Genomic DNA, 19,892 nt, shown 5'->3' with positions numbered 1-19,892 from the left:
AGTGGACTGGCTACTCAAAATTGCCCATAAGTGTGAATAAGCATGTGGATGTGTGTGCATGGGGACCTGTGATTGATTGGCCTCCCATCCAGATTGTATTGTATTCACTAGCTCCATTGTGATCTTGACCAGGATAAAGCAGTAACTAAACATTAATTAATCACTGAACATTCATAATTATATTTTGATAATCAGACCATCATGAAGTGCAGTACAGGACAGAGTTGACACATCCTCTGAAGCATTATGAACATATTATCTCTTTTATTTACATTCCTTTTTCAAATGTTAACATTTTTCCGGTATCTCATCAGGTTGGCATTTTAAATCTTTTCTCAGCAAAATAAACTTGACACAAGTAAAACAGATGTAGACAAAAGTTTTATTTACACCATACAACATTTTTCATTTTTAAATATTTTATACAGGGCTGCAGATGAGAGAGCTTGCTGAGTGCCTTCAAGCAGATTCTGCAGTATTAAAGTTGTGAAATATATTATTCATATAAAAGTGAGTATTACCTTTATTGCATTTAAAGCAATGAAGAATGTAGCTTGACAAACATTCATTTTTAAATGACAGGAAAAATCCTCCTTGCCGCTCTATTTTTCATGTCATAAAGTAAAAAGTGTAGTAATGGCCAAACTGACTTGTTATAAACCTTTTAAAAACCTGCATAATTATGTACATTGTGCTCCTGGACTCAGTCACCACTGAACTAAAAAAAAAACTGAGCCCAATGAAGCTTTTGGGTTGACATAGCATAGTGTCATGGTGTGTTTTCTATTTTTGAGGTTTCATCTAGAAAGATATACCTTTGTAGATCCAATTCTCTTCAACAGATATGTTCAAAACACATGATGGTTATATTATACACCTTGCTGCTCCCTCACTAAGTACACTAGTGAGAATACAAAAAATGATGTTTTTGTCTTTTAAATCATTTATATCTCCTTTAGTCCTTTTTAAAATCTTATTGGCACATGATGTCCCTGCTATATTTCTAGGACCCAGATATGTCTTGCCAAGGCTGCCTGAAGTGGTTTCCACTTTTTTCCCAGTGCAAAATATGTCCTGCTTCATTTGATCCTCTGATTACACCTCTGTTTGGAAGTCTCCCTCTTGGACATCCAGTGGAAGGTTTACACATTTTTCCCACTCAGCAGGAGTCATCTCCAGAGAGTCCTTGGTGTCCGACTCCAGTACATTCATTGTGGCGTAGTTCTGGTACTCACAGGTTGGGTTGTAGCTTTCCCAAGGGTTTTTATTGGGCATTGCCTTATCCTGTGCAAGAAAACATTTTGAGACAAGACAATGGTATTTCAGAAAGGCCACATTCGCTAATGATACACATTTGGGCTGCTATGTAGCTTGTTTACTGTGTTTGGTAGATATTCATTTTATGTCTAAATTGTGTATCATAAACATGCCCAAGCTGGTCAACAAACAGGACTATACTGTACTACCTTTGTGCATACCTAAGAAAAATATGGTTAAATGTACTTCTTTGGAAAACAGCCATTATTTGCTTGGTATGGTATAGCATAGCATAGCATAGTACAGTACAGTACAGTATAGTCCAATATCCTTTTGATACAAAACTAAGGCCCTGATTCAAGTGGGAGACAACTATATTTAAATAATTTTTCTGCGTGTGCTACTTCATGATAGGCATGATGTGTGCATAAATCAAGTATAATGGTGATTAAAGACCAATGGTGTTGACATGGATGTTTCCGCCAGCAAGTCTAGTCCTTGTTACTACTATGTATTCTACAAATACCCTTAAAATATACTTAAAATGGGAAGGAAGCTAGTAAAGAAACACTATGTCAGACACTTTAGCTTGCTGTGACCTTGATCCCGTTAGGATCAATTCCAAAAGCTAATCAGTTCATCTGCTGGTTACAGTGGTAATTCCATATAAATACTACAAACTTTCAACTGCTCCTACTTGAGATATCGCACTAAAGATATCTCTGTTTTCAATATATTTAAATATCATAGGGTTACTAAGCACCATGACAAAGACACACTGTGCTGGGAGGCTAATTGGAATATGAGTGAAAAGACACAAGACACAATTGCAAGGTTGTATATGTGTGTGTACGTGTGTGTGTGTGTATGTTTTATATATTTTTTATACTCTGTATACACTTAAAGTGTCTTGCCTTTATTTACTTAGTACAGTGGTTCTCAACAGAGGGGGCACGGAGAGATTGGGGGGGGCAAATTGTTTTCAAGAAAAAAAAATAATTTTCATTCACAGGGCATCATTTGGGTACTCGGTGTATTTTATTGCTTTTCAAATGGTTCTAAATTGAAATGGAAAAACCCAGTGTTTCTTCTCCCCCGTAGCCTGCCTTTTATCTAGCTGTCAGTGCAGACCAGTGTTGACAACTTAGCGACTTTTCAGACCCCTTTAACAATTTATAAAAAATAATATAAAGCTGTCCGTTATATAGTTTTATAAAAGTTATAAAAGTTATTTAAAAAGTCATAATGAAAAGTTATGAAAAGAAATTAAAAAAAGTACAAAAGCAAAAAAATCTATCTATCTATCTATCTATCTATCCATCTATCTATCTATCTATCAAAACAGATTATAGAATAGGTTATATATAGATAGAGTTTATATAGAATAGATAATCATTATACCTGCTCTCTTCCAATATGGAGGTGGGGGTGCCACATGATAGGGGAGGCTTGGTGGGGCTTTAGTTACAAAAGGTTGAGAATCTCTGACTTAGTAAATATCTTTTCTAACAACCTATATATGATGTTTGAATTGGAGGTTTGACTACTTCAGTCAGGTGGCTTGGCTGTGAATTACCATAAAATTATGGCAATACCAAATCAGCAGCAGACCCCTGAAATGTCTGAATGTGAGCAAATCAAGTGGTTTTCTGTCATGCATCTACCAAGCAATGATTAGTCAATGGAAAAAGAAACAAACATTTTAAAGGCACATGTCCTAGTAAATGGAGTAGTATTCCACTGATGAATGAATGCATTGACTGGGCATCTATTAATTCATTTGGTCACTCACTTCCTGAACAAGGATCATGTGAGTGTGAAAGTGGAGGCCTAAATATAGTGCTTGTGGCATGGCCCGACTCCCCCTCCAATCATTCTTACTCACCATGCTGCCCATATTTGGTATGTCTCGAAATCGGTCCAGGGTTTGAAATTTCTGATTCAGTTCCTGGAACAGCTCCATGTGTCTTTTCCTGGTGTGCATGACTTTCTGCAATGGCAAGGAATGGTGGGGGGGGGGGGGTAATTGGAGTTCGATCAAGCTGATAACCATAATGTTGTATCAGGAAACACACTGCCTCTTGCCACATTGATAAAAAAAAAAAAAAAAAAAACATTTTTCACTGAAAGACTAGTAAAGCTTTTGAATGCTTTAAATAGAAGAAAACTTGCAGATTCTTTGGCTAAGTGCTATAACAAAGTCATGATAAATGGCAGCATAGATTTCATGAACCAAAAAAAGGATTGCAGTAGCACTTTTTAAATTATAATTTTTTTTTTTTTTTTGCAATTTAGGTTAAGGGCAGAAACAGGATGTTCTCTGTGAACTTCAGAATAACTATTTGATTTTCAGCTTGAGATCTTTGAATGTAAAGGGATAAAATGGGAATGGGAATTGCTACTCTGTGTGGCAGCTGACAGCACTGCTTTCACTGTAACTGTAAAGCTCAATAAATCGTATATTTGTCAGGACCTTGCTCCTCCAATAAGCTTAAGTGCTACACAAAGTAGTTATAATTAAAGAGTAAAACACAAAAGCAACAAATGGCCCTTTCGTTGATGTAAGAAAAGCCTGAGACATGCACTTCACCAATGAAAAGGTTTTACATACCTCAAAGTCGAGGTCCTGGTACCTTGACTTTCTCCTCTGTATAAGCAAAGAGGCATGTGTTAGATTGCAAAACAAATATAGCAACTACATGAAAAGCTTCTTGCTAAAATCTGGTCACTTTTGTTTTTATCATGAAAGCATAATTTGTAATTATTTAGTTCATCAGTGTTTTATTCATTCCAGAAGAGCATGGGTTGGATACATTTTCTTTACTTCTGATTTGGGGTTGGGTTGTTTGCCCAAGTACTTAGAAATAAAATATAGGTGTTAAGCCTTGAATATCCTTTCAAGTCCCACTCTCTCTTCCTTTACTGACCATTGACTGCAGGCTCAACAACTGAGAGGTGCAGACTAGTAAGCAAAGGCGCAACAAGTTGGCCGGATGTGAGGCTGAAAGGCAGTTAGTCCACCCTCTGAAGTAACTTGCGGCTCCTGTGCTGCATACTTATCCTCGCTCTTCATGACATGACATGAGCATACATATCATTACATGCAGATCCTCGGTCAAGTATACCTCAGCAGTCTTCGCCAGAGCCCACGTTAACTGACCATTCGAAGTTCCTGCCAGGCCTGCCCACCTCATGTAATACCCTTGGTGATACTTCGATACGAGCACCTTCATCACTGATGGTATAGCCCTAGCAGGCAGTCCCCTACTAGCTCGTTTCATGCCCCTCATGGGAGTGCATTGGACTTTCAAGGATCAATCTATACTCGCATAGTCCAACAGTCGATCTGTGACGAGATCCATTGTGTAGACAGCTCAGTCCATCATGCAAAAATTATGGAATCACCACACTTAGTGGATGCAGCTTGTTTCTTTGTAGCAAATAAACAAAGCACAGATATGACACTAAACAATTTTTGTTTAATATTACGTTCTGGCTTCGTGAAACATATCTCAAACAACGCAAATAGTTTTACTTAATAGCATATTTTTTCCGGATCAAGTAGAGGAATAAATGAAGGAATTACTCAATGTTGAGGGAAAAAAAAATATGGGATCATGAAAAAAAAAATCACAATTAGTACTTTGTTGCTCGGCCTCAGGCTTTTATGATGGCCTGAATTCTTTGAGGCATGGACTTCACTAATGAAAAACAATATTCTCCATCAAGCTGGTTCCAACTTTGTTGAATAGTGGTTGACAGATCAGCTTTGCAGGATGGAGCCTTGTCATGGACCAAGTCTGAAACTGTATGTTTGTGATTTTAACAAACAATATGAAAAAAATCCTTGAGAAGCAGATATCTAATAACCTTTCAGTCAGTAGTTCTTAATCACTTTGTTGGTGTTGCCACAATAATTTTCCATTTTTTTGTTAAAAATGGTTCATTATGGCATCCTCTAAAGGGCATGCTCTGTTTAAAAGTCTAGTAGAATGTTAAGAACTTACCTCTAAAGAGCTCATGGAGGTAGTTGAGCCAGTCTCACTTCGTGCCATTCCTACGGTCTCTTCCATTTCAGCTAGGAAGTTCTTGACAGCGGTGCGAGGCTCAAATGACAGGGTCTGCATGTGTTCCAAGGCTCCAGGAAACTGCTGCTCCATTCCTGCGGTCATATGCTCCATCCCTGATGGGCCGATGTTAAACTCAGTGCCCACCTTGTAGTGCATCAGCCTGTCATGTTGCAGAGTGTCCATGGTAATGTTTCTCTTGCTATCCTCCTTCAGCAGAGTGGGCACACTGCTTGAGCCAGTGGGCAGTGATGCTGCTGCTGAGGCCCGAGGCATCACAATGTAGTCCGTCTCCATGGGTCCCTGCTGCACATGGCTGCTGAGCTCTTGTTCACTCTGCCGCATGCCATCATCTGTGCACAAGTAAACGGTGCGGTGCATGTCACTTGCACTCTCGCCCATACATGGCTCGCTCATGGGCATGTGCAGGCCTGATGGCTGTTGAATGATCACTTTCGATATGATGTTACCCGGCAAGGTGGAGTAGTTGAGGCCCTCTGGGCCTTTTTCTTCCTCTTCGTCATTGAGGGAGATGCGTGACAGTGTTCCGGTGATGGTGGCAGCACGACAAGAGCCCATATCTTTATGGAGAGCTGTGGGTGGACAAGTATTGGTAATATTTATTAGGAAATGGATAAATAAAATAGCTTCACTGGGCTTCCAAGAACTGTGCAGTTCCCTTTGTATTCACAGCTGAAGTAAAACATGAAAAATGCTAAAATGGTAACTGTCTCTTCTACCTTTTTAAACAAATATTATTATTTTACATTTATCTGCACTTACTAACGATGGTAGCTTTTTTGTAAAGTATTCTATTAAAGTCTCTTAATGTTATAGCTTGTTCTTTACAGACGATAAGTCACAAGCAATTTTTCCCCATTTTAATCACAGCTCAATATGGAAAGATTATGAGATATTTACCTCAGAACCACCACCGCAGAGTTTTTTTTTTTTTTTACCTATTCATGACTGATCTGAACCATGAAAAGCACAGTAATTAGAATGAAAATCCACCATCTATTACTTACCTGATCGACAGGCAATGTCCACATCTTTTTCGAAATCAGTCTGTGGAGAGAGAAAAATTAATAATAAATTATGTGTGATTTATATTTTCAGTCAACATAACAGTATGACCACAATTATTTATTATTATTTATATTATAAAATAGGCCTGACTTGGTTTTTCATCTGCTGATTCATAGGAAATATATGTTCTAATAGAATAAAGGTAGTCACAGTAACTAATCCTAAAGGACAGAAGGCCCTGTGCACAATGGAATCATCATGGAGAAAATGATTCATCAAATGACCTCAGAAAAAAAACATTAGAAGATGGGGGGAAAGTGGCTATTATGAGGAAACACCATTAAATCAAGAGAACAGCAAGTTCTGAAGTCATTCTAAAAAAATTGCTCACAGAAGAACTGTATTGAAAGTCAAAAATGAGGATAAAATGTGATAAATCCAGAGGTGTGCTTTAGATTTAGTTAAAAGGACATTAAATAACTGCTGTAGATTGCTATGAAAGAGCTTCTTATAACCTTGTATTTACAATGTAATGAAAGATGATTCCTGCTGTATTAATGCCTCATCCAAAATCCCTCATCCCTCAACATAGTAAATACTGAGGACAATGTTAAACTGAAGACAAGGAACCAGAAGACTGCAGGATCATTGAAATGGAGTAATTATTATTAGGTTCTGAACCGTGGTACTGGAATGCTTCTGGCCTGAATATATATGTATATATATTTTTCTGATTTAGCACAACACCAGAGGCACCCCCAAATATAATGCCACTCTGGCAGACAAACTTAACATTTTTTTTCATTGCCAGATTTAATAATGGAAACAGGGAAACTATGCTAAAGACTCCATCCCTGAAAATGACACTGCTCATTTTCAACACACAAGGTAATGGGTCCTGCAAGGTGTCAATACGAAGAAGACTGAAGGACCTGATGATGTCCTGGGATGGGTGCTAAAACCCTACACAGATTAGCTGACAATCTACATCATTAACATCTTTATCACATTTAGAGCATCACCTCATGCTCAACCCCCTCTCCTACACCCTATTCACTTCTGACTGTGTGACCGTTTACACCTCCAACAGCATCATAAGGTTTGAGTAGGACACAAAAGTTATCAATCAGCCTACAGGGATAAGGGTCAAAATCTGGTGAGATGGAAACAATCACCACTGACTACAGGAAAACATGGAGAACAGAGCATAACTGTTGGACAGTAGACTTGCCATGGTATATGGTCATGTATGTGGGACGATACCGGTATGAAATTTTATACCTGTTTAAAGAGGGAAAACATTATGAATGAAACTTGCTTAATGACAGCAGTTCCTATATCAATATTCTAACAAATATAACGCCTTAAATAATGAAAGCAAACACTGAGAGAGCAAAGAGAGCATTTGCTCTCTTGAGAGAGCAAACACTGGAGAGGAGAATGGATGGTCGAGCTGGACGTCTTGGGTTAGCCGTTAGCCTAGCACGGATGCCGGTCGCTTTCCGCGCTTCCGCTGCCTCGCACACCGTTTCCGTCACATTCTCTTCCGGCCAGTGGCATCAGGCAATACCTTGGTCCCAGGGCCTGGTTCATGTAGTAGCCCGAGGTTGCGTAGCTCATCTCGCAGTCCATAGTGTATTCCTCCTGAGCTTTGTTCTCCAATGTTCAGTAGAATCTTTCGATGGTTGACATGTACACCAGTGTTTCCGATGTACATCTGTTCAAAACGTTTCCAAATTGGTATAGGCTACATGTAACATGCACCATATTAGTGGACCCAAAGTGGCCGCTGCATGCTACCTCACCGCCAAGTTTGTGGACATTCCACATATAGCACCATCTAGTATCCAACCTGTGCCAATACTGGTATTACCAGTTTGAACTAGGGATACCGTACCGGTGTGAACATTTTGATATTGTGGCAAGTCTAGTGGAAAGAGTCCAGATTTAAATTCCTGGGCATTAACATCACTTATGACCTCTCTGAGTTCGTCAACACCTCTATAGTAGGGAAGGCACAGCATTGCTTTACTACTTGAGCAGGCTGATGAGAGCCAACCTGGCCCAGAAACTACTGGTAAATGTCTGTGCTATAGGGAGCCTTCTGACATACGGAGTTACAGCATGGTTCACAAATAGTACCTGGGCCAATCAGGAAGTCATCAAAACACATCACGGAAACAGAACTGCCATATCATAGAGAACACGCAGAGATAGCACTGCCTGAAGAGGGCAGCCTGGGTCATTATGGACCTAACTCACCCCAGCAACATTTTGTTCATGCTCCTACCATCTGACAGGCATTATAGAGCCATTCACATCCACACTATCATGCTTTAAAACAGCTTATTATTATAAGGGCCATTTCAAAACTCTGAAATCAAGTAAGGGCACAGCCCAACAACAATAACACCACCACAACGATCAGACTAACTGTCAAATCCTATGTGCAATTCACAAACTTGGGGTGGTTGTGGTTCAGGTGGTAGAGCAATGTCCACTAATTGCAGGGTTTGCGGTTTGATCCCTGGCCCACATGCATCCACATGCTGAAGTGTCCTTGGGCAAGACACTGAACCCCAAATTGCTCCTGATGGCAGGCTAGCACCTTGCATGGCAGCTCTGCTACCATTGGTGTGCGAGTGTGTGTGTGTGTGTGAATGGGTGAATGAGAAACAGTGAGAAGCTGTTTCAATGAGAAACAAAGAAGCACTTTGTAGATCCTCTAAGGTTAAAAGGCACTATATAAGTGCAGACCATTTACTAAAACTCAGGTATATTGTATGTGTGCAGAGCCACAACCTGTAATCCCACATATCTCGCCTTATACTCTACCGTTCAGTTAATTGTTTTACCTTTGAAGTCAGAAAAAGAATCATCTTTCAGCTGATAATGCCTATTATCGATAATGCTGACTATGCTATCTGAATACCACTGACACTGTCCTTAGGCCACTAACTGTTGTTTTCAATTGTCTATGTAGATTTGTCTCGAGGTGTCCATTCAATACTCACCATAATTGGTTGAAGCCCAAATCAAGAAGGGACCTTCACTGGTTTCAGTTTATTTTCAAATGTGCTTACTTCAATTGTCCCCCGAATTTGAACCACTTACTTGTTCCTTTTAGTTCCGCATATCCTCTTAGGGATACGCTACATCTCTTTTTTACGGTACCAAAAATTTTCACAGATGTCAGACGTAAAGCTTTTCATTTTAAAGTACCTTGTGACTTCAATAAACTTTCGCCTTCCTTAAGATCTATTACCACTTTTTGTTATTTTAAGCCATCTTTATTTCAATATTTTAATCACACTGTTCATGCTATTGACGTGAGCAAGTGTAGCTACTTTGTCTGGTTTATGTGCTGCACAAGTCTTATTTTATTCTGTTATGATTGCACCTTTATTTTCCATATGTGGATAACTGTACCCTGTTGTTGGTGGTCCCTGTTGTATGGTGAATTGACCTTGTTTCTTTTTCTCTATTTGCATGCATTGCTCTATTGTATATTGGCTAAATGATATATGAACTTGTATATGTCTTACCTTTTGTTGTACGAGCATTGTTACGTTGTAACATTTATTGGTTTGGGTGGGGATTGAAGAAGCCGAGTGAGCTTATTGTATATTTGTTTTGTGTGTTAGTTTTGTTTTGTCTATGTATTTGTATTATTTTGTATTTGTGTCTTTTGGACACCCTTGAAAATGAGATGCTGCATCTCAAGGGGCTATCCAACAATAAATTGAAATATGTGCAATATTTGGGCATAAGTGCAATACTCCTCTTGTATAGTCAACTTAATTATAACTTTGTAATTCTGTAATTTTTTGAAGCAACAGCTTGGGCTATCACCAGCATAATTTCTTTTTGACAAACTAAATGACAAAAAAAAAAACAACTTTCAATCCTTTAATCTAATAAAATGACAACATTACCCACACATGGAACATATAGTAAAATACAGTAAATATACAGAAATATAGTAAATACAGTAAAAAAAAAAAGGTCTAGAAAAAGAATTAAATGACCACTCTTACCAAATTTATTCCTACGATAGAGACAATAAAGAAGAAACTAAAAGAAAACAATCCCAAAACAAAACAAACAAACAAACAAAACAGCCAGCTGCTCAAATCTCATGGTGATATTGCGCATTACTGAAGTTTACATAGAAATCCGTCATGTTTCAATCACAAGGTGAAAAAGAAAAACATTCTTCTTCACAAAATGAAAAACAAATACAGACATGGCACACAGCAGGGTGGATGGGTTGTGCTCACGACATTTGAAATGGAGTTAATGTAATTGGGTAACATGGACACACATCTGTTTCCTAAAGCCATATCTAAAAATGCTTCACAACACACATTTGGCATGAATGGCCTTTTTAACTCATTCATTATGTCTATATGTGCCACTATGTTCTCATTGTATTCTCAGTATTAAAAATTTTGCATTAGGATATCAATATTATTGACAATGTGCCTGTTTGTTGGCCTTCAAAATAAAACATATAGCAATGTAAAAAAATCTATAAGTGACTAAAAAGTCATATAATGCATTTATTTTATGTTTTGAAAAGTCTAACATAATCTAAAATCTAAAATATTGATGCGAAATCTATAAATAAAATCTAATCAAATCATTACAAAAATGTCACCTCTGAGACAAAAAATATCAAGAATATGCAACACTGATCTAGGCCATATTTGTAAGCTTGTGCCATAATCATGGAGATAGAGCTGTAAGATAGTTACCATAATTTGTGCATGGCCATTAGGGAAAGTGCCAGTTGCATCAGCGTTGATTGGGTCTTTACAGTTCCTCAGTCGACATCTAAATGCATCTTGCACCTATAAGATTAAGTTATTTCATCAGTGATATGAAACTCATTCCGACAAGCAATATCCAAACAGACCCTGAGAGTGTCACAGTATAGCAGGAATAAAAGATAAAAAAGATAATAGCTAGGTAATGAGAGGCTGGAGGATCTGAATCTGTCCTACCTCTCTGCGGAGGATACAGTGCACCATGACTATTACAAAGCCTTGGAGTGAGTCAAAGACGGCAAAAAGGATTTGGAACAGGATGGAGCGCTTGTCTGTCATAGCAAGCACAGCTGACATCCAGGTGAGTGCCAGAAGAGGCAAAACTACACAGGAACTCCAGAGTGAAGCCCTAAGAGAGGAAGGCATGGGAAGATGGAAGGAGGAGTGGGGCAGAGATCAAGCGGAAAAATGGAGAAAGGGATATTAGGAAGAGATTATGAGGGAGAGAGGTGGCCAACACTGGGAACTAAAAAAAAAAAAAAACCATACACACAACCATTTCTACATGACTGAACTAATCTTCAACAGAACACTATTCAAATTTGGAATACACAGGAAACTCATGAAAGCACAGGGAGCATTGAACCAAATGTCCCCTCTTTGAGAATAGGACCCTTTGCCTTTTAAAATAAGAATCATTTAGTTATATTTTTCCAGTTCAAACTGTACATCATTTTAAACAGTGGCATTCAGTAATGAGAAGATCAAACAACGTGTCAAAGTGTACAGACATATTTACATACACACAATTACAGGGAAAATAAGGATGTAAGGAATTCGTTATTTGGATTGAACAAATAAAATACAAATACAGATATTTGTATTTTGGAAATGGGTGATATACTATTTGTTCAGTGAGCAGGGTTGCCAGGTTCAGAGTATAATGTCTACATATTGCACAGATCTAAAAAACAAAAACATACAAAAACCACCTTGAAATTGTAAATATAACTGGAATAAAAACTACAAGTCCAAAATGCATCTATACAGGGCAACAGTTACTTTCACACTGCTCTTCATCACCTCAGTCATCCGAACAAGTGTGCAAATACTGCAAAGAAGCCATTATGATGACACGAGTAACACTGTACATCATCTGCTTCTCTCAACTTGCCAATCTCACAAACCGCCATCTTTTATTGATCATGCAAAATGACCTGAACTTGCGACTGTGACATGCTCGTGTAGTCACAGCGGCGTTGGACGGAGTAAATTAATAATAATGCTAACACTACAAGGTGGGTTTAATTCAAACTTCTTTATTAAATAATTCCTCACCAATCATAATCAAGAGCAGCAACTGTTCAGTCTGCAAACATACAGTATGCTGCTTACATTTAACTGTTTATGATAGACCTCCTGATTAAAGCTTAAACAAAAAAAAGATTGGCATCTGGATCGATATAGGTCGATCAAGATGACAAGAAATTGGTATTGGCTGTAAAAATCCTGATCAGAGCACCATTAAACTAAAGCGTTTTGAATCTTGAGGGTAAATGAACTCACCCAATCATATCCTATATGAGATTATTCAGATTTGGAGAATTTGGAAAATGGCTAATAGTGTAGCTTTAAATATATTTAAGAGAAGCAACCCCCTCCCCTCCCCACCACACACGTCTGGCTCAAAGCTGAATAAAAAAACAGATGCAAATATTTTGATACAAAGACGGATACACTATACACTTAGTGTATAGGTACAGGTACACTAAATGTTTTTGGACACTTGACCATCACATCCATATGTGAGCCCTAAACCTTTTCCACATAGCTGAAAGCACACATTTGTTTAGGATGTCTTTGAATGCTGTAGCAGTACAATTTTCCTTTACTGAAATTAAGGGGCCCAAACATGTTCCAGTATGACAATGTCCCAATGCACAAAGTGAGGCCCTTAAAGATATGGCTTGCCAATGTAGAAACAGAAGAATTCGAGTAGCCTGCACAGAGCCCTGACCTGAACCCCACTGAATACTTTTGAGATTAACTGGAATGCCAACTGCACCCCAGGCCTACTTGCCCAACATCAATGCTTGACGTCACTAATATTCTTGTGGATGAATTCCGCAGCGACACTCCAAAGTTTAGTGGAAAGGTGAGGTTATTATAACAGCAAAGGGGGACTAAATCTGGAATGGGATGTTCAACAAGCACATATGGGTGTGATGGTTTGGTGTCTACAATCATTTGGCCATATAGTGCACATTGAGTGCCATTGTATTACACCCCTAATGCAATATAATTGTACTAATTTTGCAAAGCCATGAGCATGTACATACTTAAATACTTACATGGCATTGCTGGCCGTAGTTGCTGATAAAGCAGTTGTAGAGACAACACCACACTTTGCACATTTTAAAGTTAATCCTGTATGTGGCTCACTCATCTGCCTGTAACAAGCCAGGAACAACAAGAAAATAAGAGAATGTTAGCTTTTTGCATGCATGCAATACTGTGACTTCCAGTGGGATGGCTATCATTGTTACTAATTTTGACGTCATTAAGTCTCACTAAACAGTTTTTAAAGATGAAAGTGTGCATGTTTGTGAGGGGAAATTCAAGATGAGATTTTGTGTGTATGTTTTGTCTCTATGCAACAGATGAAGAAAAAAAAAATGTGAAGCTCAGGGGAACTGGCTTCACATTATACTTACCCTGCTCTGTGTTTTAGCTTCTTGTCCAGGATGCCATCTCTGGAAACCAGTTTATTGAACACCAGAATGCCAATCACCATATTGACCTGCAAACACACACAACTAGACAATAAGGGTCTGTCTTCCAGGACTTTTATACACCTTGGCTGTTTCTGAATATGCGTTCTTATGCGATCTTGCGTCCTTCTGAACTCGTTCTACGTCATCATCCACTGCCGAAGTTCCATTCCAAAAAAAGAACGCAAGTACCGGGGACGTTTGAAATTACCCAGATATGTTCTTGATATAGAGGATACAACGGATGCAGACCTGAGCACACCAAACCTGCTTGAAGTCCCAGAGGTCATTGCGGCAAAACAATAGCAGATGACAGAAGCCTGACCCATACCTGTAGTATATTTTTAACAACAATAATATAAATAAAAATTTGAATTCGGTGTTCGATGGAGTAAGACGCGAAGTTGGAGGCTCCTGCTGATTTCGATTAAAATTGTAATTAATTAGCGCTTTTTGGTCATATAATATATTTCGACTTATTCTACTTCGTTTCCTAATTTGCACTTTGAACTTTGTGGCACGTTAAGATGTCTGGAAAGAACACGAAAACCCGTGGTAGCATTCAGACACGACTGAGACCTAGTGTGCGTGCCGTGAGCGAGTCCCCTTCTCCCCCTGAATCCGCATCCCCGAGCAGTGACCCTGACTTCGCCGCACTCAAGCTTGAGTTGCTGGCTTCACTGAGGAAGGACATTGACGATATTTTTAAAAAGGAGTTTCAGGCGATGTTCAGGGATGCGCTGTCTACTATCCAGCTTGACCTGCAGGCCGTGAAAACACAGCAGGCTGGTGATAAAGTCGCTACCGATGCTAACATATCAACACTGAAAGGTACTGTTGGGGAAATGGGGCACGCTCTCTCCGGTTGCACCGATGACATCGTTCATATGAAGACTACTATCGAGTCTCTCACTGCGACCATGACTCAATTAGAGAATAAATGTGAGGATTTGGAGGCGAGGTCACGGCACAATAACGTTAGGATAGTCGGAGTTCCAGAGGGCGCTGACACCTGTACAACCGCTGCTGTAGCGGCCTTGTTAAAAGAGGCGTTTGGTCTGGAGAAGGAGCCGGTTCTGGACCGGTCCCACCGGACCCTTCAGCCGAAGCCCAAGCCTGGTGAACGACCACGAGCTATTGTGTGCAGATTCCACTATCACAGTGACTGTGTTAATATTTTACGCCGTGTGAGAGAGCTCCAGCAGATTAAAACGAGGGATTTGACCATCTCCGTTTTCCCTGACTACACAGCCAAGATAGCCCGGGCCCGGGCTGCGTTTAACGAGGTTTGGTGCCAACTTCGTGGTATTGAGGGAGCTCGCTATGGAATACTTCACCCAGCTCGGCTTCGCATTACATATAACAGTGTTCAGAAGGACTTTATTTCAGTGGAGGAAGCAGGAGACTACGTTAAACTCTTGATATCAGGGTGAACTGCATCACCTATATAGTGGAGTTTTTTTCACTTTTATTCTTTTTTTGCACTCGGCCTTCCAGCTCTACAGAATTCGGATTCTTATTGAAGATGTTGTCGGTGCATTACTTCGTCTAGATTTTGTGGACTCACTCCTCTTAAATTTACTTCTGTATTAATATGCTTCTCTGTTTTGATGCTCTGACTGGGTTAGAGTTTATTTCATTTTATTAGTGTTGTTTCCTCATCTTTACATGCTACACTGTGTTATATTATTTGTTACAAGTCTTTAAAAGGTAAGGACATTATATTTGTTAAAGTGCGTAGACTATTTATCAGATTTGAAGTCAGTAGGGGACTTTTCTCTTACTGGAATTTTTTTTGTTTAGGTAATTTAGTTGGTTAGTTCGGCTTACTCTGAGTTGTTTTCACATTGTGGACAACTCTTGGTGGGAAACACTGCTGTCTAAAACACTGCTGTTTTATGGAGACTTTGGGTGTGTTGGGGGGAGGGGGGGTCCCACTCCGGCTGAGACAGGCACGCCTTTAAGATTTATTTGTTGGAACGTCAGAGGAAATCCTGTCAAGAGATCTAAGGTTTTTACATATTTGAAACGTCTTCCACTCGAACTTTAATTTGAAAGTAGGAGGGGTTGCTATTTTAATTGACAAAAGGTTACAGTTTTTGTCCACTAATGTTATCGCTGATGCGAACGGTAGATGTATTATAGTTGCTGTTACTCTAATGCAAAGACAGGTATTGTATACGCTCCTAACTTAGATGAATTATTTATTGATTTATTTATTTATTTATTAAAATTATTTTATTTATTTATTTATTTATTATTATTTTTATAAATGGCATCCTTTTATTGTATACGTTATGGAGTTACAGACACTCCCCACTTAAATTTTTGTGCCTGTTCTTGGGTTTTATAATATTTATATAACCAGCGACAGTTATTGAGTAGCCATGATGAGCCGGGGCGGGGGGGGGTTTGGTACTTTTAATTTTGTTTTCCTTTGGTTTTTTTTGTTTGTTTGTTTTTTCTTTCTTCTTCTCAATGAAATATTTGGGAAAGGGAAAGGAGGAGAGAAGAGAAAAGGTAAATGAATCACATGAAAATGAATCACATTTAAATGAATCATATGAAAATGAATAAATAAATTAAAATGAACATGAAAAAATAATAAATAATAAAAAAATAAACACGAAACAATAATCTAAATAAATCAAAAATACGCATCTACAAAAAATGATTTTAATATATGATTTAGATTGAGATGTACAGTATCTCACAAAAGTAAGTACACCTCTCACATTTTTGTAAATATTTGATTATATCTTTTCATGTGACAACACTGAAGAAATGACACCTTGCTACAATGTAACGTGGTGAGTGTACAGCTTGTGTAACAGTGTAAATTTAACAGCCATTAATGTCTAAACCACTGGCAACAAAAGTGAGTACACCCCTAAGTGAAAATGTCCAAATTGGGCCCAATTAGTCATTTCCCTCCCCGGTGTCATGTGACTTGTTGGTTGTTACAAGGTCTCAGGTGTGAATGGGAAGCAGGTGTGTTAAATTTGGTGTCCTCGCTCTCACACTCCCTCATACTGGTCACTGGAAGTTCAACATGGCACCTCATGGCAAAGAACTCTCTGAGGATCTGAAGAAAAGAATTGTTGCTCTACATAAAGATGGCCTAGGCCAGTGGTTTTCAAAGTGGGGGCCGCCAGCGGGCGCCTGGGGGGCCTCAACAATTTGGTGTGAAAAATAAATAAATACATGATTCTCACTCTCAGACAACCACACACACACACACAATCAATTCCTAATGTAATGTAAAGATGAAAGAGGTAATTATTAATAAAAAAGAAGGTAGATATATTCAGAAGTCTGTATTTTTAATGTGTTTTAAAGACATCTTGCAAAAGGGGGGCCTCGGGCAAATGTTAATGCCATTTGGGGGGCCTTGCCCTGGAAAAGTTTGGGAACCCCTTGCCTAGGCTATAAGAAAATTGCCAAGACCCTGACACTGAGCTACAGCACGGTGGCCAAGACCATACAGCGGATTAACGGGACAGGTTCCACTCAGAACAGGCCTCGCCATGGTCGACCAAAGAAGTTGGGTGCATGTGCTCAGCATCATATCCAGAGGTTGTCTTTGGGAAATAGACATATGAGTGCTGCCAGCATTGCTGCAGAGGTTGAAGGGGTGGGGGGTCAGCCTGTCAGTGCTCAGACCATACGCTGCACACTGCATCAAATTGGTCTGCATGGCCGTCATCCCAGAAGGAAGCCTGTTCTAAAAGATGATGCACAAGAAAGCCTGCAAACAGTTTACTGAAGACAAGCAGACTAAGGACATGGATTATTGGAACCATGGTCTGTGGTCTGATGAGACCAAGATAAACTTATTTGGTTCAGATGGTCTCAAGCATGTGTGGCGGCAACCAGGTGAGGAGTACAAAGACAAGTGTGTCTTGCCTACAGTCAAGCATAGTGGTAGGAGTGTCATGGTCTGGGGCTGCATGAGTGTTGCCGGCACTGGGGAGCTACAGTTGATTGAGGGAACCATGAATGCCAACGTGTATAGTGACATACTGAAGCAGAGCATGATCCCCTGCCTTCGGAGACTGGGCCGCAGGGCAGTATTCCAGCATGATAACGACCACTGCCTTGCTAAAGAAGCTGAGGGTGAAGGTGATGGACTGGCCAAGCATGTCTCCTGACCTAAACCCTATTGAGCATCTGTGGGGCATCCTCAAACGGAAGGTGGAGGAGCACAAGGTCTCTAACATCCAACAGCTCCGTGTTGTCATCATGGAGGAGTGGAAGAGGACTCCAGTGGCAACCTGTGAAGCTCTGGTGAACTCCATGCCCAAGAGGGTTAAGGCAGTGCTGGAAAATAATGGTGGCCACACAAAATATTGACACTTTGGGCCCAATTTGGACATTTTCACTTAGGGGTGTACTCACTTTTGTTGCCAGCGGTTTAGACATTAATGGCTGTGTTGAGTTATTTTGAGGGGACAGCAAATTTACACTGTTATACAAGCTGTACACTTTACATTGTAGCAAAGTGTCATTTCTTCAGTGTTGTCACATTATAAGATATAATCAAATATTTACAAAAATGTGAGGGGTGTACTCACTTTTGTGAGATACTGTATATGAGGTTAGGGTTAGGGTCGAATTTATCCCGTATTTTAATTAAACTATGCTAGCTTCCACCCTGAGGTAACGGTAAACTTGTTAGCTTAGTTTTTAGTTAATGTGAGGTCACAGTTGCAAACATAGGTGCATCTCAAAAAATTATCATGGAAAAGTACATTTTTTCCATAATTTAACTCAAGAAGTGGAATTTCATATATTCTAGATTCATTACACATAAAGTGAAATATTTCAAGCCTTTTTGTGTTTTAATCTTGATGATTACGACTTACAGCTCATGGAAATCAAAAATCCAGTATCTCAAAATATTAGAATAAAGAATTCATAATACAGAAATGTTAACCTTCTGAAAAGTATGTTAATTTATGCACTCAATACTTGCTCCTTTTGCAAAAATTACTGCATCAATGCGGCATGTCATGGAGGCAATCAACCTGTGGCACTGCTGTGGTGTTATGGAAGCCCAGGTTGCTTTGATAGCAGCCTTCAGCTGTATTGTTGGGTCTGGTGTCTCTCATTTTCCTCTTGTCAATACCCCATATATTCTCTATGGGGTTCAGGTCAGGCGAGTTGGCTGGCCAATCATGCACAGTAATACCATGGTCAGCAAACCGGTTACTAGTAGTTTTGGCACTGTGGGCAGGTGCCAAATCCTGCTGGAAAAGGAAATCAGCATCTCCATAAAGCCTGTAAGCAGATGGAAGCATGAAGTGCTCTAAAATCTCCTGGTAGATGGCTGCATTGACTCTCGACTTAAGAAAACATAGTGGACCAACACCAGCAGATGACATGGCACCCCAAATCATCACTGACTGTGGAACCTTCACACTGGACTTCAAGCAACTTGGATTCTGTTCCTCTCTACTTGTCCTCCAGACTCTGGGACCTTGATTTCCAAATGAAATGCAAAATTTACTTTCATCTTCCCCATGGCGGAGAGATTAAAGGCTCAAGTAACCTTTGTAGGTGTTTTGAGTTAATTAGCTGATTAGAATAGTTTCAATGTCCCTTGGCATAAATTCAACAAGTCTCTGGAACTGTATTGGAGGAGAACACCATACTTCCTAAAGATATTCCTTTAATTAATGTTTTGAGACAACATGAAGAAGAAACCTCTTCTGGGTGACACTGGATAGTAGCATTAAATGAGTTACTTGTTGCAATTCCTTATTTCGTACATGCGTAGGTCATATAATAGCTTGAGCTGAATTAAATAACAATTTATTCTCTGAATAACAGGTGATTAACATTCATATACAGCATGTACAAAAGAAAAAATAGATTAGCAGGAAGAAGAAAGTGAAAAGTTTTGGGAGAAAATGTATGTTTTAAGTTAACTCTTAAAATGGGAGAGTGAAGTCACAGAGGTCCTGGGGGATGACATTCCAAAGCTTGGGGGCTATAGC

At 39.3% G+C, this 19,892-nt stretch overlaps 1 protein-coding gene across 2 annotated transcripts in view; it reads right to left on the bottom strand.

Moving 5' to 3' along the window:
- Window positions 1–368: 368 nt before the first annotated feature.
- adgrb3 (adhesion G protein-coupled receptor B3) overlaps window positions 369–19,892 on the bottom strand; it is a 320,254-nt gene continuing 300,730 nt past the window's right edge. For both annotated transcript variants that reach the window (XM_053619086.1, XM_053619087.1), the window contains 9 exons: window positions 13,837–13,922; window positions 13,474–13,572; window positions 11,360–11,531; window positions 11,111–11,206; window positions 6,353–6,392; window positions 5,265–5,917; window positions 3,869–3,904; window positions 3,143–3,247; window positions 369–1,284 (listed from right to left, as the gene is read on the bottom strand). In XM_053619086.1, the coding sequence (XP_053475061.1) occupies window positions 1,096–1,284; window positions 3,143–3,247; window positions 3,869–3,904; window positions 5,265–5,917; window positions 6,353–6,392; window positions 11,111–11,206; window positions 11,360–11,531; window positions 13,474–13,572; window positions 13,837–13,922 (1,476 nt within the window). In that variant the 3' untranslated portion in view covers window positions 369–1,095. The remainder of the gene's footprint in view (window positions 1,285–3,142; window positions 3,248–3,868; window positions 3,905–5,264; window positions 5,918–6,352; window positions 6,393–11,110; window positions 11,207–11,359; window positions 11,532–13,473; window positions 13,573–13,836; window positions 13,923–19,892) is intronic.

This window comes from Ictalurus furcatus, chromosome 29 (assembly GCF_023375685.1).
Source record: "Ictalurus furcatus strain D&B chromosome 29, Billie_1.0, whole genome shotgun sequence".
In the NCBI taxonomy this organism is placed as follows: domain Eukaryota; kingdom Metazoa; phylum Chordata; class Actinopteri; order Siluriformes; family Ictaluridae; genus Ictalurus; species Ictalurus furcatus.
This window is presented reverse-complemented; position numbering and strand designations above follow the sequence as displayed.